At 49.3% G+C, this 21,949-nt stretch overlaps 1 protein-coding gene and 1 pseudogene across 1 annotated transcript; one reads left to right on the forward strand and one right to left on the reverse strand.

Moving 5' to 3' along the window:
- Positions 1-1,878: 1,878 nt before the first annotated feature.
- Positions 1,879-7,750, forward strand: KIAA2013 (KIAA2013 ortholog). Its single transcript, XM_004482524.5, has 3 exons — positions 1,879-3,058; positions 4,772-5,625; positions 6,996-7,750. Exons 1-3 carry the CDS (start codon positions 2,026-2,028, stop codon positions 7,011-7,013), a joined length of 1,905 nt encoding a protein of 634 aa, XP_004482581.1. The 5' UTR covers positions 1,879-2,025; the 3' UTR covers positions 7,014-7,750.
- A 10,140-nt stretch (positions 7,751-17,890) lies between these two features.
- Positions 17,891-18,865, reverse strand: LOC101441496 (dihydrolipoyl dehydrogenase, mitochondrial pseudogene; annotated as a pseudogene).
- Positions 18,866-21,949: the final 3,084 nt, after the last annotated feature.

The following is a 21,949-nucleotide window of genomic DNA, read 5'->3' on the forward strand; positions in this document are numbered from 1 at the left end:
ATAACCACAACAAGGACAATAATACTAAAAGAAAGAGAATTTTCAAACTATCCTTTTAAGTGAAAAAATAAGCAAGGGTGCATCACACATACAATTTCTGTGAAAGAGAAAAAAAATACATAGGAAAGTAAATACACTATCCGGAAGAATAGACAGGAGCAGGTAACAGTGGTGGCCTCAGGGGACCCGGGAGGGACGAAGACTTCATTTTCCCTCTTTACCCTTTCGTACTTTCTGAGTTTGGATCATGTACCTGTTTCCTGGTAAAAGTTAATTAAATAATGAATGCCGATTTTAAGGCAGGCAGCGTGCTCAAGGCTTCACGTGCTTGTCCAACTGGCATCCCGAGCAATCCTACTTGTCTTATGACCCACTTGATGGATGGAGAGAGTGAGGCCCAGGGAGGCTCCTTGACTTGCTAGCAAGGAGTGGAGCCAAGATGCAAGACCCAAGGAGCCTGACCGGGCCGGCCTGGCCTTACTCCAGACCTCCTACCTGTGGCTGTGTTGCCCACCTTTGGCCTTGAACTCCCCCTCTGGGGTGTCTGAGTGGCAAGGTAGTTAAGAGGCAGAGTAATGCCCCTTCCCTAGGAATCCCTTCAAGGAATTGCTCCCACAGAAATATTCACACAAGTGGGCCAAGATGTATGTCTGCAATAGCAAAAATATTGATATGAAAATAAAGAAAAAGGAAAAAAAACACTAATGATACAAGTTTACATTTAGCAAGCACTTACCGTATGCTCCAGGCTTGCATTACCTGCATTAACTTATTTATTCCTCAAACACTCCAGACGCAGTTTCTCTGATCATCCCCATTTCACAGATGGGATGAGGGACCGTTTCACATCTGGTCCCTGGCTCTCACCCACTGTGCCCCCCAAGTCCTGGATGGATTGATGTCCGCCTCTCTAACTGGAGGCCATGGAATCCTGTGCACCCATGGACATAATTCTGTAGTTTATGAATTTTAATGAGAAGTTAGAATTTTGTATTTATGTTTTGATTACCTTAAAAAAAAAGCACACTCTAGAATTGCCTGGATAGGCTCCTTCTAACAGCTCCCCAACCTCAGCAAACACAACTGTGTGCCCTCACAGCCCGAGGAAAACCACCTCGAATGACCCTTTAATTTTCAGCTACCGGTAAGCACTATCCAGCTTTGCAAAGGCCAGAAACCAAAGTGGAAACAATTGCCGCATTGTTAGCCCCTGTGCTCAAATCGAATTCATTCCCCAGATACAAAGCAAAATTCCTCTTTTGCACTGATAATTCACATTTTAAAGTCATTTCCAAAGTATGAGATTTCGAGTGTCATGTTATATAATAAGTTAAAACTCAGGTTTGACATCAAGGGGAAGCTTTGGTGTAGTAGAGAAATATACCGACTGTCCTGGACTGGGTTTGTGTCTCCATATTTTTCAGTCTCTTTTTTTCTCTTTTTCTCTTTCTCTCTCCCTCTCCCTCTTCCTCTCCCCCTTTCTTCATTCTCTTTCTTGTTCCAAGATTTTTTGCAATGAAGATGATCATTTTTACAGAAACAAAATTTTGTTTTGTTTTGCTTTTAAATCCCAGCGCTGTTGAATCCATCAGTATCAAACTGGGGTTTATAGGCCGAATTCGGCCCCGCGCGTGTTCAGTTGGCAGGCTCGGTGTTTTCTGCCCTTTTTTTAATGTGGATTTTTTAACAGCCCCAACCTTGCTCCCTTGCATTCCGCTTTAGCCCAGGAACCCGCGGCTCCACTCCCGCCCGCTCTGCGGCTCCGCCTCCTTCCCTCTGCCCCGCCCTCCGCACGTCGTCCCGCCCTCTCTCCTTTTCCGTCTGTCGCAAAAGATGAGACTACGCTTGACGGCCGGCGTAGTCTGACGGCCGGAGGCAACTGAGGGGGAGGAGGAAGCGGCAGTGGCGGCTGCCGCGACGGCTGCGACGGGGGTCGGGGTGGGAGCCGTGTTCGGGGCCGGGGTGTGAGGCGCGGGCGGAGGGCCCGGCGGCCGCCCCCGCCCCGCGCCCGTGCCCAGCGGCCCGATGTGGCTGCAGCAGCGGCTCAAGGGGCTGCCGGGACTGTTGTCGAGCAGCTGGGCCCGCCGCCTGCTCTGCCTGCTCGGCATCCTGCTGCTGCTTCTGTGGTTCGCGGGCTCCGGGGCGCGGCGGACGGCGGGCGGCCTGCACCTGCTGTCCTGGGCCCGCGGCGAGCCGGGCGCGGCCGAGCCCTCTGCCTGCCTGGAGGCGGCCACCCGTACCTGGCGTGGCCTGCGGGAGCGCGGCGACGCTGTGCCTCTGGGCCCCGGTGTGCCGGCTCTGGTGGCTAACGGCTTCCTGGCCCTGGACGTGGCCGCGAACCGCCTGTGGGTGACCCCCGGGGAGCGGGAGCCCGCCGTAGCTCCGGACTTTGTGCCCTTCGTGCAGTTGCGTCCTCTGAGCGCGCAGGCCGAAGCTGGGGAGGCAGTGTTGCTGCTGCGGGAGGGGCTGCTGCGCCGGGTGCGTTGCCTGCAGCTCGGAACCCCAGGTCCGGGCCCTGGGGCCGCCATTCCAGGACCCGCTTCGGCCTCCGGTTTTGCTACGGGGTCCGGCCGTGACTGCGTGCTGCTGCAGGAGGACTTTCTGGCGCACCGGGGCCGCCCCCACGTGTACCTGCAGCGCATCCAGCTCAACAACCCTACGGAGCGTGTGGCAGCGCTGCAGACTGAGGGGCCGACTGCTGGCCCCGTCCCAAAGGCCTTCGCCAGTACCCTGGAGAAGGTCGGAGACCATCAGTTTCTCCTTTACTCTGGCAGGTCCCCACCTTTAACAACCGGGCTGGTGCACTTGGTGGTGGTGGCTGCCAAGAAGCTAGTGAATCGGCTCCAAGTGGCTCCCAAGACGCAGCTGGATGAGACCGTGCTGTGGGTGGTGCACGTCTCGGGTCCCATTAACCCACAGGTGCTGAAGAGCAAAGCAGCCAAGGAGCTCAAGACGCTCCAGGACTTGGCCCGGAAGGAAATGCTGGAGCTCTTGGAGATGCCGGCGGCTGAGCTGCTTCAGGACCACCAGCATCTCTGGGCTCAGCTGTTCAGCCCCGGTGAGGCATGGGGAGTGCTTGGGTGAGGAGGGTAGAACCGGGTCCTTCCTGGAGAGGCCCCTTCCAAGGCATGCAGAGGTGGCACTGAATGGGGAGTAGTGGGACAGTTAAAATTTGGGCTTGGCATTTGACTGAGGTTGACTCTACTTCACCACTTAGTGGCTGTGTGCCCTTGGATCAGTTGCTTAATCTCTCTGGGCCTGTTTTCTCATCTAGAAAAGAACAATAGCATCTACCTTAGAGGGCTTTGGTGAGACTTGAATGGAAGGAGGAGGGTAAAGGGCAAGCAGACCTTACTGCTATTTGGTCTTGTAGATGAGGCCTGATTTGATCAGAGGGAAGGTTTCTGGGGTCATTTAGGAAGGGTGGACCAGCATGTGGCCCTGCAAATCCCCAGATTACTTCCCCACTTCCCCACGGCCTGCCTGGCGACTGGCGTGGGCTTTACGACGGAATGCCCACCAGGGTGAGGGGAGCCCTGGCTCTGGTGGCTGCAGCTTTTCGTGGGGAGTTTGGGGAATCTCTTTGACCAGGTTAGGATGTTCTTGCCAAATGAAAGCTTTCTCCATTGACTGTTTAAGAAAAGAAAATTCTCTTCTAGATGACAGGGATTATGGTCTCCAGGGTTCCAGTTGTCTGCACCTTTAGGATTGGCTGTTCAAAGAGAGTCTTTAGTTCATTCAACAAGTATTTATTGGACGCTTATCCCAGGGGCTGGTCTTGGCATGGGGCATACAGAAGTGAACAACAAAGTTGTTCTTCTCACAGCACTTTCTTAAAACTTAGTTGGGAGGAAGACAAATATTAGACAAGTGAACATTTAAGTAAGAAAGAAAGTTTTTTTAAGGATAAAAAATACCGTGGAGGTGAGTTGAAACTGGGAGTGATGTATTGAGGGTGACAAGAGTGAGGGTGCAAGTGTGAGCTTAAAAAATCCCTCTGGCTACTGTGTGAAGAATACTGGCTGTAGGGACGCAAGTGACTATGTGGACCCCAGTTTTTACAGGAGCCTAGGTGAAAGAAGAAGGTGGCTTGGGTTGAATCAAGATTGTGAACATGGAAAGCGAGAAGTGGATGGATTCTGATGCATTTGAAAGTAAAACTGGCCAGATTTAGTGTGGATTTGTTGGGGGGGGCGGTGAGAACTTGATGACTCCCAGATTTGGGGGTCATGAGCAGTTGTCTCGTTGGGGGTGAAAATAGAGCCAACTTGGGAAGGGTTAGTTTGGGGCTGGAAGAGTTCAAGCTGTGTCAGGTTCAAGATGCCTCTTGTTCATCCAGGTGGATACATCAGTATGTTGACTGACTCTAGAATTGATCTAAATTTGGGAGATCTGTGTGCTCAGATATTATTTACAGGTCTGGAGAGAGAAATGCTAGAGAAGTGATAGAGGCCCAAGACTGTCAGGGCATTGGTAGGACTAGTGTGGGGGGACCGGACTTTCCACATGGCACTTTGGGGTTGGAAACCCCCGCTCGGCCTGTGTCCTCTGCTCTGGCAGGAGGTACTGCTGCCACGTAACAGGATTTTAGGTTTCTAGATGGGTTGTGTATAGAAGACAGGCAGGATAACTTTCTCCCATACTTGATGGCAACTGGAATGCCGTTTTCATCACTAGACACTGAAACTTCATGTCTCTGTGTTGGCTTACTGTTTCCTAACCTGTGTCTGGCCACGCCCCTCCTTAACATGCAGCCTTTGTGGCATTACAGGCGTGGAGATGAAAAAGATCACCGACACCCACACACCATCCAGCCTGACCGTGAACCTGACACTATACTACATGCTCTCCTGCTCACCAGCCCCCCTGCTCAGCCCCTCCCTGAGCCACAGGGAGCGAGACCAGATGGAGTCGACTCTCAACTACGAAGACCATTGCTTCAGCGGCCACGCCACAATGCATGCCGAGAACCTCTGGCCCGGAAAGCTGTCCACGGTCCAGCAGATCCTGCAGCTCTCTGACCTGTGGAAGCTGACTCTCCAGAAGCGCGGTTGCAAGGGGCTGGTAAAGGCAGGCGCCCCAGGCATCATGCAAGGCATGGTACTCAGCTTCGGGGGGCTGCAGTTCACTGAAAACCATCTCCAGTTCCAGGCAGACCCAGACGTGCTGCACAACAGCTATGCGCTGCACGGTATCCGCTATAAGAACGACCACATCAACCTGGCCGTGCTGGCAGACGCTGAGGGCAAGCCATACCTGCACGTGTCTGTGGAGTCCCGTGGCCAGCCTGTCAAGCTCTATGCCTGTGAAGCAGGCTGCCTGGACGACCCAGTGGAACTGACCTCGGCGCCCCAGGGCCACATCTTCTCTGTCATGGTGACGCAGCCCATCACGCCATTGCTCTACCTCTCCACCGATCTCACACACCTGCAGGACCTGCGGCACACGCTGCACCTCAAGGCCATCCTGGCCCACGATGAGCACATGGCCCAGCAGGACCCCGGGCTGCCCTTCCTCTTTTGGTTCAGCGTGGCCTCCCTCATCACACTCTTCCACCTCTTCCTCTTCAAGCTCATCTATAACGAGTACTGCGGGCCTGGAGCCAAGCCCCTCTTCAGGAGTAAGGTATAGAGCCACCATCCCTGCAGGCCCCAGGCCGCTGCCTTGCTTTCTGCCCCATGCCTGGGATGGGCCTGGCCTGGGGAGGGTGGGGTGAGACCTGGACAGTAAACAGCTTGGCCTTCTAAGCTGAGGTACGAGTGAGTGTCCTTTTAGAGGACACTAAAAAGGGACTTTTGGGAGGAGACCATAAAAAAAGGAAAGCTGTGGAAATCCAGCTGTGAGTACCTGAGTCCACAGGCTTCCTGGGATGTGGGCAGTTTCTTCACCGCCATCATCCTCTGCATTTTAAAAATTACTGCAGCACAGCCCTAGATGGACTTGAAGGCTTTCCCTAAACTGCTAGTGGGACCCCATGCTCACCCCTGAGGGCCTGCTTAGCGCCTTCCTCTGGGCCCCGGTGAGGTCAAGGTCTTGTCAGCGCAGGACAAGGCTCCTTCCCTCTCGTTTCCCTGAGACATCTCTGCCCCCAGAGGTGGTGGTTTTGACCACAGTGGTTGAGGGACTCGTCTGGAATGTACCTTGGGAATTGGGATTTATGTCGCAGGGTCAGGCTGCCTTCTCTACCTCGCCAACCAGTCTTTAGGCTTTCTCTCTGAGAAGAAGGATCCAGGGGAGACCAGGAGGCAGTCCTTGGTTCGTGGTCATGGGCGGAAGTGCTTTAAGGAGCTGAGCTTTTTCTCCCCTTCTCTCTCTCTTTGTTCCTGTTTTCTTCCCTCTTTCCCTCCCTCCCTCTGACTCTTCTTATGTTAACCTGCAGTGAGCATAGAGAGAGATATTGGGTGCTGGGTCTGCATTCCCAAGTCGTTAAGGAGCCCAGAGTCCACTCAGGAGAAATGCTTCATGACATCAGCAGAAGGGCTTTGTGGCTTGTGCTGTCTGGCCCAAAGCCAGAACTTGGAGACAGAAATGGCACTCCTCCTCCTGAAGGAGCAGAAGGCGGGAGGCAGGTCTGAGTTTCTCAAGCTCGAAAAACAGATAGATTGAAAGTCAGGTTAAAAAGAAAGGTGCCTTCCTGCTTAGTTCTTGACTAGCTGTAAGAGAACAGGTGCTAAATTTGTATTGCGTGGGTTTTGCAGCCTCTGTTAAACTAGCAGGCTGCTTTTCCAAGCTTTGCCTGCTGCTCTGCTCATCCTCCTGATACCTGTCCCCGAGTTTACTCATGCTTGAGCTGGACCGTGGCAGAGCAGACCCCGTGGACACTCTGCATTGGCCTGAGGAGATGCACCACCACTAGGTCCAGGGTGGTTCTCGCATTGCCAGTGCCACCCAAGGGTGCCAACAGTGTCGTCTCCATAGCCCGCTTCTTTAATAATTGTGTAGCTGTCAGAAGGGTTGGCGATGAACAGTAATGACTTCTTTTGTTAATTGAACAGGAAGATGCCAGTGTCTGAGTGAACTAACAGTCCTGCTTTCAGCCACCATTGGCACAAGACATCCGGCACTGGACATCCTGCTGCTACGAGCAAGGGAGCTTTGACAGCAACCACCCTTTTGTGCCTTGTTGGGGGAAACCAGTGATGTAGAAGTGTTTGTGGATTTTAAGAGTTTGTGTTGGAAGGAAGGAGTGTCATGTGGGGAGCGGGGAGGGAAGGGAGCTAGTGAACTTTTGTAAGCTTTCAACTCAATAAAATGAACCTATGTGGAAATACTTGAATTTGAACTCACTCCTTCCACTTTCCCCCTTTCTCTGTCCCAGGAAATTGACCCTCTTTTGAAAAGACATGTCTAGGAAAAATTGTGTTCTTTTCCTAATTTAATGTACTCTTTCTCGAATGAATTTTTAATTTATTTTTGTTGAGATTTTGTCATATGGCTTTTGCCTCCACTTTAGCAGTGAACCTTGGTGGTGATTTGTGAGCAGAGCCGTCTCTGGCAGTGGGGGCCTGTAGAGTTCTGCGGCTGGGCCTAGAACCCCGCAGAGCCGCTCCGTGTGGGGGCGTGGGCCAAGGGCTCCTTCTCGGGTTTGCACCTTGTCTCTTACTTATCATGAGCCTGTGGGGATCTGTGGTTTTGTACTTTTGGGCTTTGGGAGAGGTATTTATCTTTGTAGTGATTGATGATTGTTGGGTTTTGAAATACCAAAGCTTCTTTTTGTTCAGTTCTTAAATAAATGACTTTCAAACTATCATGACCTGGTTTGTGTGTGGTTGAACCCTTTGGAAACATTTCCCAATGCCAGGTTTATGGGTAGTGTCAGAAGCAGGACACACTCTCTGGCCCTGCCATAAAAACAGCGCTTCTCTACCCAAGTCCTCTTACCCTCTTCAGAGGAGTCAGCTCAAGAGGTGTGGGGGTGGCCTGCTCCTCTCTGCTCACCTGGGGGGTTTGCTGGGTGGTCTGAATGAGTGGGTTGACTGATGGCCTCTAGCATCACCCAAATCCCTTTCTGTGTCCTGAATCACCTGGATTCTCCAGCCCTGGCTTTTGCCGGCCATTGGACTAGGCAGTGGGAGAAACGCCCCCCCACACACACACCCCCATTCCCCCAAGTGGGCTGTTGGGGAGCTGTTAGTGGAAGCCAAGGTCAGATTCCTCCCCTTTGTAGGGAGGAGAAGGGACCAAAAAGGGACATGGCTGAGCTGGGCAGTCCCCTTTGGGGGACTTTGATCCTCAGTGTTCTGGTCATTTCCCTGGGTGCCCAGATCAGCGTTTTCAACAGGCTGACTCGCCTGGAAGCCTGGCTTGCTCACCAAGGGGCTAGAGGTCACCCAGAGGAGATGGTCGTGAAAGAAAGTAAACAAACATCAGGCTCTGCTTGTGGTTGCCCTGGTTCTCCAGTCCCTTCAACCCTGTGCATCTTCAGTCCCTGCTCTGGATGGTGCAGAGCTCAGAGACGTTCTCCCCTTCTAGCTGTGGGTCACTGGCTGGCCTGCCTGTGGTCAGGGGGAGGAACCCAATGGGTTGCAGTCAGGTGTCAGTCACAATGTCACCTGCTCTCCAGGTCAAGTTAAACTGGAAGCTGCTGAGCCATAAAAGCCACACTGCAGCTCCCACTCACCCTTCACGTGACTTGGTGCTGGCATGCTGTTGGCTCCCGTAAATACTGGTGGAATGACTAGAATTTCAATGACTGATCCCTGAAAAAGATGGCTCATCTTGTGCCAGGCCTTGTGCTTGGTGTTTTATGTCAACATGGCCCAGTGTGGGGAAGAGGTTGCAGAGGGTGGGGAGTGGTTCGGATCTCGATTTCAGACATGACGAAACTGGGCCTCAGACTGAATAATCTGCCTAGGCCACACAGCTGCCGAGTGTGCGGCTGGAAGCCAAATGGGCTCGGCGTGAGCCCCAGCCCTTCTCTGGATTTGGCTGAATTGGGCCACCCTTGCAGAGGAAGTGCTCGCAGGCCTCAGCAGGGAGCAGGCTAGTAACCAGAGGATGGTCTCCTGAACAGCCCCACCAGTGCCCCTGGGAGGAGCTTTCTTCTTGGCCTCTGTGGCTGCATGTACAAGGGGCCACAGTTACCATTTCAAGGGCTGAAATCTGGTATGAAAATTTTAATTGCACACTACTCAGCACTTCCCAGTAGCTGAGAAGTTAATTTGGAAATCTGTCAGCTTCCCGAAAATCTAGCTTCACTGGATGCCTCTTGGGGCCCATCTCACACCTTCTCAGCCCACCTTTGGTTCCTGCCATTGCTGCAGCAGCCAGCTTTGCACAGGTGGAAATAAACTTCTGGCGCATGGCCTCAGCCACAGCCTATCTGCAGGAGCCTGTGTACCTCCACAGCGTGGGCAGCCTTGGAGGGTGAGAACGATAACCCTGCAAGGGCCACCCTTGACCAAGGGGAAAGGGAGCCGGTGGGTGGACGCACTCCTCTTCTGTCCCTTGGATGGCCAATCCTGAAGTCCATTCTGAGCAGCTTCTCAGAAGGTCCTGGTGTGAGCAAGCCCCAACTGCCCAGCAGTGGAGAACTGAATCAGGCTCCCTTGAGTTTGTCCTCTCTCCCTCCCTATTTGCCCTTCTCCCACTCCTACCCCCTGGGATCCCTTCCCAAATAAACGCCCTGCACACCAGCTCTTTTTCTCAGGTTCTGTTTTCCCGGGGAGCCCAGTTTAAGACACTAGCCCAAGGTGTGAGGCCCCTCGGGAGGAATTTTCCAAGAGGAAAATGGACATCTTTTCCAGGAGACGAGTAAGACTTTCAAGGGATGGTAAAAAACCAAGGATATGGAGAGGCATGGGCTCTTTAATGAAGAGAAACTTCAGAGTTTTCTTGTTCAACCTGGCTTCAAGGGACCTGGGAACGCCCTGAAATTGCAAAATGTGTCCATGTTTTTTTATCAGGAGAGGCTCTGGTAGCCTTCCTCAGATTCACAAAAGGATACGTGACTTCAAAAAGTTTAGGAAGGGGAGCAGATGTAGCTCAAGTGGTGGAGTGCTTGCTTCCCAGGTAGGAGGTCCCAGGTTCAATGCCGGGACCTCCTAAAAAGAAAAGAAAACAAAAACTTAAAAAAAAAAAAAAAAAGATTAGGAACAAGATAACCTGCCCTTCAGAGACTTGTTTTTAGTGGACTCCCCCCGCCCTATGGCAGGAAACAGGAGCTGTCTCAGCTCCTGATGTTTGGCTAGGGCTCTGGCAATTGGAGGTGTCACCCTTCCTGTTGTGAAGCAGTTGCCCTCCCTGCAAAGAGGGCTCAGGAAGGGTGAGGGGCAGAGAAGGCCATCACAGCTGCTGGGCGCTGGCAGAGCAAACAGCCTCACCCTGAACGAGCTACCTATATTCTGACACGCTTGTCCCTGGAGCCTCTCTTCTGGACTTTGGCCAATGGAAGCTTCAAATAAATCACTGGGTGCAGTGAGCATTCATTGAGAATCTTCCAGCAGGCCATGCGTCAGGCTGTTGGGGTGATGGGTTACATTTGATGAACATCGACTGTGTGCTTGGCATTTCCCCACCAACTGAAGGTCCATGAGGGCAGTGGCTATAGCTGTCTTATTCACCTCTGAATGCGTGGCACAGGGCAGGGATTTATTTTAGACTACCAGAGCTGCTGTGATGGAGCCCACAGACTGGCTGGCTTGGGCAACAGGAATCTATTGTTTCGGTTTTGAGGGCTAGAAGTCTGAAAATTAAGGTGTCAGCAAGACCGCGCTTTCCCTGAAGTCTGCAGCCTTCTGGTGGTGGCTGGCCGGCCACCTGTGACTCAGTCTCCACCTCCATCATGTTGCTGTCTCCTGGCTCCTCTTCCTAAGTACACATTTCCTCTGCTTCTAATGACTCCAGTCACATTGGATTAAGACCCACCTGGATTCAGTTTGGCCTCACCTTAACTACTAACTTCTTCAAAGATCCTATTTGCAAATGTGTTCACACCCACAGGACCAGGGGTTAGGACTTGAACAAATGTCTTTGTGGGGGACACGAGTCCCTCCATAATAGTGTTTAAAGAATGCGGAATTACACGTATGTACATTATGTCATTTAATCCTTATGTATCAATTAGGACTTTTGGGGTTGCAAGTGACAGAACCCCTGGTCAAACTGGCTTAAGGGAAGCAGACATGGCTCAACTGATAGAGCATCTGTCTACCATACGGAGGATCCAGGGTTTAATACCCAGGGCCTCCTGACCCATGTGGTGAGCTGGCCCATGTGCAGAGCTACCGCGCGCAAGGAGTGCCGTGCCGCACAGGGGTGTCCCCTGTGTAGGGGTATCCCACACACAAGGAGTGCGCCTTGCAAGAAGAGCCGCCCGCATGAAAATAACGCAGCCCACCCAGGAGTAGCGCCACACACGGAGAGCTGACGCAGCAAGATGACGCAAAAGAAAGAGATGCAGTGTCCTGGTGCCGCCGAGGGTGCAAGCAGACACAGAAAAACACACAGCAAGTGGACACAGAGAGCAGACAATGGGGGGCAGGCGGAGAGGAAAAAAAAAAAAAAGCTGGCTCAAGCAAGAGGAAATGCGTTGGTGCAATAACATCACTGTGCCGTGGGAGCGTTGGGAAGGGCTTGACTCAGGGCTCAAAAGCCTTCAGTGGGATCCACCTCTTGGCTCTGCTTCCTGTGGACTGATCTCCATCCTCAAGCCGGCCACCACTGTAGGCAACAAGTTATGACAAGCCTGATGCCTTCCCTGCGTCAGGCCCAGTGGAGTCTGTCCCAGCAGAAGTGCCAGAGCTTACCTCTGATAGGACAGCCCATCCCTGATGCAGTCACTGTGGCCGGGGTGAAAGGAGACGCTAATGCAGCTGAGCCAACCCAACATCTCCCTCAAAGCTGCGGATGGGTCAGTCTCAAACCACTGAACGGACACAAATAGGAGAGGGGTGGTTTCCCCAAGGAGATTTTGGGGACTCTTATCAGGAAGAAGAAGCAGATGCCCAGCAGCCAAGTGCAGGTCTCCAGGATACCCTGCAAGGAAAGTTTCGTTCCCATTCTATAGAGGAGAGTGAGGTTCTGAGGTGATGAGTCACTAGGCCAAAGTCACACAGTTAGCGGAGTCTGCGAGGTGACCCCAGATCTGTCCAGTTCCAAAGATAGATGTCTCCACTTCTAGCCCAAATAATGGTGGACACATTTTGGAATAGCCCTCTGTCACCCATATTTGCCCAGAAGCAGCACAGATTTCCTGCTGGGCAGGGGCGTTGCTCCTGATTCACGGGGGGAGGGGAGGGGGGGGTGCGTCTCTGAGCAGAGCAGGTAGGAGGAGCCCCTTCCAGGAACAGGTGGGAACCCCAAGCCCACTTACCTGATGTGGGGCTCTCAGGCCCCGTGGATAACACATCTCCTCTAAGAATCTTTGTGGCTGACCAGGGAGAGGGGAGCAGCACAGACACTGGCCCTGCGCTCACGGAATGCACAGTCTATAGGGAGAGACAGACGAGAAACAGGGCGATTACACTGCCATCGGGGCGGTGGGCGTGGGAGCCAGCACGTCCACCCTCCACTGGAGGGTCAGGAATGGCCTCCGGGAGGACAGCGAACCCTCAGAACTGGAGCCTGAGGACGCCGGGGAGGGACGAGGCCAAGGCGTGCGAGAGCGCCACAGGCAGCAGGGACTGCGGGGCAGCAGGCGGGGGTGGGAAAGCGGGGCTGCCCTGGGCCAGCTCATCCTCCAGTTTAAATCCCCCAAGGGAAGAAATGGGTGAGAAGGCTGGGGGCTGGGGTTTATTTGCCCACCACCTTGCCCTCCGAAGGTGAGGAGCAGGCTCTGCCTTAGTTAACTCACGGCAATCCAATCGTGACACCAGAGGTGGCCGTGCCTTACCCTGTCCTCTGGGTGCCGTCACATTTATAATGTTAGCCAACATTTACAGCATCGCTGAAGACCAGGTGAGGACCACTCATCTCCCCATTCACGAAGGGGAAACTGAGACGCAGTGAAACACCGAGAAACTTGCCGTGGATCAGACAGAGCCCCAGGCGCAGGGGTCGGTCACCTCTGCCTCCACGGGTGTCCAGACAGAGGATAAAGCTGAGGACAGGTGAGGGACAGGTGAGCGGTAACTCAGCAGCACTCTCCAGGAACGAGCCCCGGACTGGGGCAAGGAACCCGGGCTCCGTGTGTGGCCTCTAACAAGTGAGTTACGCGTTTACACCCTGGGCTCCCCGCTGCAATATGGGTCTAATAGCTCCTTCCATCCAACTTCATGAGATGCTTGGCAAGTCCCAATAACTGAGTGGGAATGTGCTTTGAGGAATTAAAAACTTTCCACCAACACAAGGGAAACTCGTTTGTCTTGTGTACCTGGAGGCAGGGGATATCAATGCAGCTCAGAGTTTTTAAAGTTCGGGTCTCAGACAGAATTTTGGGGTCTGTGGAGATTGGGAAAACATCTTTATTTTCATCAACCTCAAACTGAGATTTAGCAATTCCTTCCACTATTCATTTAGAAATTTGGGTCATCGTCACAAATAGAAATCACAAGATATGTTCATAACACAATGTGGATGTAGATATCTTGAAATACTGCTTACGTTCATCATTACTTTGAAATGATAGTCATTTGTCTTCCCATTAGATCCCGATATTTGATTTATTAATAAAGAAGCACATTTATTAGCATATCACAATTTTGATCTAAAAGTACATTTAAAATTAAATAAATTAGACACAAAGGGATAGATATTGTATGATTCAACTTACATGAAATAGCTAGAATGCACAAACGCATAGAAAGTAGAGTACAGGTTCCTAGGAGATGGGGGGAGGGGAGGGGGTTGGAATGGGAAGTTAATGCATTACGGGTGCAGGATTTCTTCTGGTAAGAGAAGGTGAGGAAGGGAGCACAATATTGTGAATGTGACTAATCCCATCTTGGTGTGCTTGGGAGTGGTAGAGACGGGCAAGTGTGTGTGGTATAGACAGTGCCACACTTTTTTTTCCTTCCCCTCCCCTTCGCCCTCCCCCACCCTGCTGTTTTTGCTGTCTGTGTCCATTCGCTGCATGATATTCTCTATCTATGTCTCTTTTTGTCTTCTCTCCTTGCCTTTCTCCGGGATTTGATCCTGGGGACCTCTGATGTGGAGAGAGGTTCCCTGTGAATTGCGCCACCTCAGTTTCTGCTGCGCTTCACCTTGACTCTCCCCTTCATTTCTCTTTTGTTGTGTCATCATCTTGCTGCATGACTCACTTGCGCTGGCACTCGGCTTGCCAGGTGGGCACTGGCTCGCCATGTGGGCACTCACGCGGCACTCAGCTCACCACGTGGGCACTGGCTCACCACTCACCACACGGGCAGTCACGTGGACCCTCAGCTTGCCACACATGCACTGGCTTGCTGTGCAGGTACGCTTTCCCTTCTTTTTCACCAGGAGGTCCCAGCGATCCCTCCTGGGTCCTCCCGCATGGTAAGCAGAGGCCTTATCACTTGAGCCACATGCACTTCCCCATTGCCACACTTAAAAAAAAAAAGTAGCAACTAAAGAGACAGTGGCAGTTAAATGCAATACACAGTCCTGAACTGGATCTAATAATGGAGAAAAAAAGGCCAAAGGGACATTATCAATACATTTGAAAAAAACTGGAATATAGACTGTAAGCTTTATGTCAATGTTAAAGTTCTTGAACCTGGTAACTGCATTTAGGTGGTTACATAAGTGAATATACTTATTCTTAGGAAATGGACAGAGATGTATTAGATGTTCAAGGAGCAAGATATATGCACCCTACTCTCAAATGTTTAGACAGACAGATAGATGATGGATAGATAAATGGATAGACGATTAAAATGCTATAGGAAGTGTGGCAAAATGTTAAAATTGGTGGATCTGGGTATCTAAGCGTGGGGTCTGTTGGAGTTCTCTGTTTTGGGTGGGTTCTATATTACTTTTGCAACTATCCTGTAAGTTTGAAATTATGTCAAAATAAAAAGATTAAGAAAATGAAAGTACATTTTAAACTTCTAAAAAAGTATGGCTCTTATTTGACATACACAGAAGTCGAGCCAATAGCATAATGAACCCCACAAGCCCCTCACGCAGCCCCACAGCCTCCACCCCGAGTCCTGTCTTGTGATTTTCCACATCACCATGCACTTCCCCTCTGCTTTATTTTCTTTTCTTTTTTTTTTTTATATAGATATTTTTTTAATATTTATTTATTTATTTAATTTCCCCCCCTCCCCTGGTTGTCTGTTCTTGGTGTCTATTTGCTGCGTCTTGTTTCTTTGTCTGCTTCTTTTTTTTTTTTTTTGTCAAGTGATTTTTTTTATTATTATTTTTTAATTACATTAAAAAAAATATATGAGGTCCCATTCAACCCCACCGCCCCCGCCCCCCACTCCCCCCACAGCAACACTCTCTCCCATCATCGTGATACATCCATTGCACCTGGTAAGTTCATCTCTGAGCATCACTGCACCCCATAGTCAATGGTTCACATCATAGCCCAGACTCTCTCACGTTCCATCCAGTGGGCCCTGGGGGGATCTACAGTGTCCCGTAATTGTCCGTGAAGCACTATCCAGGACAACTCCACGTCCCGAAAACGCCTCCACATCTCATCTCTTCCTCCTGTTCCCCACACCCAGCAGCCCCCATGGCTACCGTTCCCACACCCATTCCACATTTTCTCTGTGGACATTGGATTGGTTGTGTCCATTGCACACCTATGTCAAGTGAGGGCTTAGATTCCACTTGGGTACTGGATGCACTCTTCCCTCTTCTAGTTGTAGACACTCTAGGCTCCATGTTGTGGTGGTTGACCTTCTTCAACTCCATGTTAGCTGAGTGGAGTAAGTCCAATAAGTCAAAGTGTAGGAGCTGAAGTCTGTTGAGGCTCTGGGCCTGGGTGTCATATTATCAGTCCAGAGATTCAAATCCCTTACATATATCTTAAACCCAGCACCAACTACAATTCCAATAAAGTAGCATGCAAGTCTTGTGAAAAGAGATCCCCTCTGAGTCCATTTCCATCACGCAGAAACACCAGCTCCAAAGAAGGGCCATCTGTCATGGCAGTGAACCCCTTCTGCCATGACCATAGAACCCGTGGGTCTCTTTATCCCTCAAAAGAACCAATACCTGGGGTTGTATCTACCTTATCTGTCTCTTAGACTCTGTTCAGTTGTACATAGGGCTATTCCTTCTGACAACCTCCAGACTCTTTTTTAGAGACTCACAGCCTTATAATCTCATTTCTCCTTTCCATTTCCCCCTTACATTAGGTCAAACCGCTTCCCGAAGTCATGTTATTATATGCAGATAGGTATATTCTGCTGTTCCGCATTGAATCTTTAATTCAAGGTCATTTTCTAGTTGCTTCTTCAGCTGGTATGTGGTAGTGATCCCTCGGTGCCAGGGAGGCTCATCCCCGGGTGTCGTGTCCCACGCTGGGGGGAATGCATCACATCTACACGCTGAGTTTGGCTGTGAGAGTGGCCACATTTGAGTAACATGAAGGCTGTCAGGAGGAAACCCCCAGGCACAATGCTACTCTAGGCCTTGTTCTTATTGCAGGTGCATAGGCTCAAAAGTGTAGCCATTAGTATCAAGAGCCCACTGTTGGGCCCTCCTTCCTTCCTGGTTTTTGCCGTTGCACCTGGAGGATTGCCGCTGCTCTCCCAGGGCCCACAACAGTGACCCCCCGGCCAGGAGCCCAGTACCCCCCCAGCTGTTGTTTTTAATTGTTTCCACTATGAGTATATATAGACATTACCATATACCCTGGGCATATGCCCTGTATAACTCCCTGTCAACCATATATATCCTGTCAATAACATCCCATATCAGTATTCCTCCGCTGCCATTGTTGAACCACTCTGTGATCCTTTATTTTCAATTAATAGACTTTATTTTTCAGAACAGTGTTGGATTTACAGAAAAATTGAGGAGGTAATATAGAGATTCCCATATGAAACCCCTCTCATCCTGCACACACTGTTTCCTCTAATATTAGCATCTTAACTACAATGGTAATTTGTTATAATTAGTGAACCAATATTAATATATTATTATTAACTAAAGTCCATCATTTACATTAACATTTACTCTTTGTCAGACAGTTCTTTTGGTTTTGACAAATGCATGTAGTGTAGCCACCATTACTATTTTCACTCCCCTAAAATTCCCCTCCTATTTGTCCCTCTCCTCCTCTACCCTGAACACCTAGTAACCACTGCTCTATTTTCATTTTTTGGAATGTTGAAGAGATGTTTATTTCTGTATCTTCATTCTGCTGTAATTCATTTGAGTTTCCATGTAATATCCAAGTTTCATAGATAAACCCCGTTAATTTAGGTAACTATCCTTCAGAATTATAGACTTCAATGGAAACGTAGAAATCTCTTAAATACATAAATTCTGCCTCTAAACTGTAAGAATTTGTAAGAAATGTAAGAATTTGGGGGTTTGTAAGAAATGTAAGAATTTGGGGGTTAAACAGAACAAGTGAGACCATTTTTTACTTACATCTGTTCAGTTTATGCATATTTGAATCTCATCTTAATAACCTGACTTCTGTTCCCAGTTAAACCAAAGTTAAACCAAAGTTAAAAATTCATATAAGTAAATTCAACTTCACTGTATCAGGGGTAAAGATATTTAATATAAGTTCAGTGAAGTAGAACCATTCATAAACAGCATGAGAACATGGGCTGATGAAAATTGTCCAGGGTGCTACTATAAGTAGTGCTTTTTTTCTTAAATATTAATTCACTGAAACAAAATATTAAAATTATTTTAAAATACAGATGTGGGATTATTTCATTCTGTCCATACCTATTAAATTAGCTTCCAAAACTTTCTTAATTCAGTCTGAGAAATTCTTGGAGCCATGAGCATTTCATATTCAGAAATGTGACCTTTATAAATCTCCTAGGAAATTTCAGAAAAAAAAAAATCCGATATAAAAGTTGATCACCTTGCCAAATGATGCAGCCAGGTTTGCTCCTTTAAAAGCTTCTGATAAAGTCAGATGTGCATGAGAGATTCTGGCTATATCGTCACAGGATGCTCTATATTCCAAAGCAAGAGCAGCTCTGTTTACCATTTCTCCAGGACCTGGTCCTACGATATGTGTTTCTAATACTCTATCCGTTGATTTCTGCACAAGAATCTTCACCATGCCCTCTGTGTCAGCATTCGTCTTAGTTCTGCTGTTAGCAGCCAATGGGAATTTCCCAGCTTTGCCCTCTCTACCCTCCCTCTTCTTCCAGCTGCTCTTCTGATGTGACAATCACAAGCAACCTCAGGATGTGCATGAATCACTGACAGTACACAGTTGTAGTCAGTATGCACGGTGCCACCAGCCATTCCTTCAACACTGAGAATGCCTCCATCCTCTGCTTCATGAGCCAGCATTGGGCCAGCAACCATATGGCCAATAGGAGACATATTTGGAATTTCAGTTTGGAATCTGGTATGGACTGGAATTCTACCTCTGGGATCTAGTTCAACACCAAGCTCCTCTAGTCCCATCTTCTGAGTAAATGGTCGTTGGCCAATGCATACCAAGAGTACATCACAAGTGAGAACTTCAACTTTACCACCAGAAGCAGCTTCAACGGAAACAATATTTCCATCTGACTTCTTGGAAGCACCAGCAACCAATTTAAATTTAAATCCTTGTTTCTGAAGGACACGCTGAAAGTTCGGATAGCTCCACATCAATTTCAACTCTACCAACATGATCCAATACGCAACTGCAGTCACATCTGCACCAAATTGCCAAACAGAACCCAACTCTACACCTATTACTCCTGCACCAATCACTATCATCTTTTCTGGAACTCTCTTTTTTTTTTTTTTTTTCACATAAGGAAGCATTTATTTGGAACTCTCTTTTAAAAGATAAAGGACTTATACATGACACTATTATATCTCATCAATCCTGATTCCAGGAAAGAAGATAACTTCTGAACTTGTAATTAAAGAATATTCTTTGTATCAATAACTTGAGTGCTGCCATCGGATTTCATCATGGTGATCTGATTTTTTTTGGTTATCTCTATATCCATTTATATGAACAACCTTACTCTGTTTGATTAAATGGCAGTTCCACCTGTTAAAGCTTTTACTGCAGTACTCTTCAGCTCCATTATCTCTAAATTCAAGCAAGCTTCAGACACTTCAGTTCCCCTAAATGCAAAACCTTTTCCATGAACCATATTGTATAATCATGAGAGTTAATCAATAAAGCCTTAGAAGGAATACAAGTAACACTCAAAAACATTTCACCAAGGTTTCTTTTTTCTCAAGGCCCACACACATTGAGGTTGGTTGATCTGTAATTTAAGTCTCTTTCAATCTATAGGTTCCCCCGCCCCCCGCCTTTTTTTTTCAAATTTGGAGTTAGGTGATTTTTTTAAAAAGATTTATTTATTTACTTAAAAAATATATTCCCCATCCCCCAAGACGGTTCTCTTGTCTCTCTGTTCATTGTTTGCTCACCTTCTCCAAGAGGGACTGGGAAGGGAAGCTGGGATCTCCTACATGGGAGGCGAGTGCCCAAGGGCCTGAGCCACATCGGCTTTCCATGGGCTATGGCATCTGCTGGCTTGTGGCATCTGCTCGTTTAGGCATCTGCTGATCGAGGCATTTATTAATCTTCTTAATGGTCAACCGATATCCATCTTTGGCCTTTGGAAGCCTCTTCATGGTCATGCATTTTGTTCATACCTGGAACCAGCCATTTCTCCAGGGAGTCCTGCATGCTTCATTTCATTGGGGAATGGTCTTTAGAGACCACAATCTGGGTGCTTAGACAATGGGTTGTTTTTTAAAAAAATATTTTGACGATAATATTTCAATATAATTGATTTCTTTTGTGATCCTAGGCATATTGTTTTATTAGTTTAAAACCCTTACCTGAGAAGAGGGTCCATAGGCCTCATCAGTGTGCCAAAGGGGTCCCTTGCACAAACAAGTTAAAAAGTCTTTGTTTTAGAAACACACCCCACCCTGAGAGCTCAAAGAAAGCACTGATCATCCACATTCTTTTCTTAAAAGATTTATTTATTTATTTCTCTCCCCTTCGACCTGCCCCGGTTGTCTGTTCTCTTGTGTCTATTTGCTGTGTCTTGTTTGACCGCTTCTGTTGTTGTCAGCAGCACAGGAATCTGTGTTTCTTTTTGTTGCGTCATCTTGTTGTGTCAGCTCTCTGTGTGTGCGGCGCCATTCCTGGGCAGGCTGCATTTCTCTCGCGCTGGGCGGCTCTCCTCACGGGGCGCACTCCTTGCGCATGGGGCTCCCCTACGCGGGGCACACCCCTGCGTGGCAGGGCACTTCTTGCGTGCATCAGCACTGCACGTGGGCCAGCTCCACACGGGTCAAGGAGGCCTGGGCTTTGAGCCGTGGACCTCCCATGTGGTAGACGGACGCCCTAACCACTGCGCCAAGTCCGCCTCCTGATCAGCAACATTTAATTCTGACTCTGACCATTGCTGATCAAGTGAGGAGCAACCAGCTTAAGCAGAAGAGAAGGAAAACCACCCTCCTAAGGTTTGAGTAGGATTTGGAGCCAACTGGGCAGGGCTGGTCTGTGGGCAATTGCCTCAGGGAGGCTGGGTTCGGGCTTTCCTATGCTAGAGAACATCAAAAGGGCCTCAGAGGGGAGTGTGTAGCTCAGTGGTTGAGGACCTGCTTCCCATGTACAAGGTCCTGGGTTCAAGAACGGATGCCCCCTAAAAAATTTTTAGTTAGTAATAATTTTCAAAAAGCCTCAGAGCATCTTACCCCAAGGCCACTGTTCAGGCCCTGTTACCCTCTGGGCAGGCTCCCTGCGCACGCTCAAGAAGGCTGGAGGACAGGAAGAGGTGTAGGCGGCCCAGAAATGGAGTCCACAATGAGAACTTGAGGGTGCGCTCCCTCCCTCCTTTATGGGGGCAGACACGGCTTGTTTTCTTTCGCAGTCTTCAGTATCTTCGGCTCACGGCTGCCAAGGAGTAAAGACTACACTTCCCAACCTCCCTTGCAGCAAGGCGTGATCACGAGACTACGTTTTAGCCAACTGGTAGGTCAGGAAAACTCCCTTCATCTTGAATTTTATCAATCCCATTATAACCCTCATTAAATGTCATTCTCAAATTTCCTATTTTTAACAAATGATCACGTTCTAGTTTTAAGGCTAGATTACCTCATTCGTAAATAGACTAGTCAGTAGACAAAACAGCCAATTATACTTCATTTTTAAAGGGGGAGCGGATGTAGCTCAAGTGGTTGAGCGCCTGCTTCCCACGTACGAGGTACCGGCCTGGATCCCTGGCACCTCCTAAAAAACGAGACCATAAACGAGAAAATAAAAATAAACTCTCAGTGGGGAGCGGAGGTGGCAAGCAGTCAAAACCTGCCATGCTTGGAATCAGAGCTCAGAACAGTGTCTGGGCCCTGCTTGGCACTTACTTGGTTGAAAAATGTGCACAGATCTGCTCAGATTCAACTAAACCTTTTTTTTTTTTTAAAAAAAAAGGTCTTATTTAAGACCTGAGCAAAAGCCGTGTTTAGCAAACAGCTGGGCCACGGCTCTTGGGGACCACGCGCAGCACCCGCCGCCGCCCGGGGTCTCCTGGGGAAGAAGCCAGGCGGCGGGCCTGGGACGCGAGGGCATTCTGGGCTCTCGCGGCTGTTGCTACTGAGCGCAGGCCGCGCCGCGAGCGCCCTCCACTCGCCTCCCAGGGCCCGCAGGGGCAAGAATCTGCAAGGTCAAGCCGGTCCTACTACTTTCCGTTGTACAATTCAGTCGAGAAACTCGCTCCATCCCCGTGACTGAGGTGACAGCCCACAGATAGAAAGCAAGCCACGAAGTAGGTACAAACGAACACAGAACAACGACTTCCACCAAAGCCACAAAACAAAAGCCAAACATAGTTACCAACATAGAATGTAAGAACCCCTCAAACAAACCCCAGGCATGTTGTGGTTGACTCTAATTTTTAACCGTTTTATG

This window comes from Dasypus novemcinctus, chromosome 9 (genome assembly GCF_030445035.2).
Source record: "Dasypus novemcinctus isolate mDasNov1 chromosome 9, mDasNov1.1.hap2, whole genome shotgun sequence".
NCBI lineage: Eukaryota > Metazoa > Chordata > Mammalia > Cingulata > Dasypodidae > Dasypus > Dasypus novemcinctus.

Bases quoted from the DNA above. Each gene is read 5' to 3' on its own strand.
- KIAA2013 (XM_004482524.5), top strand. From the start codon at position 2,026: ATGTGGCTGCAGCAGCGGCTCAAGGGGCTGCCGGGACTGTTGTCGAGC. The intron at 3,059-4,771 runs GTGAGGCATGGG...GTGGCATTACAG, and splicing joins GGCTCAGCTGTTCAGCCCCG to GCGTGGAGATGAAAAAGATC.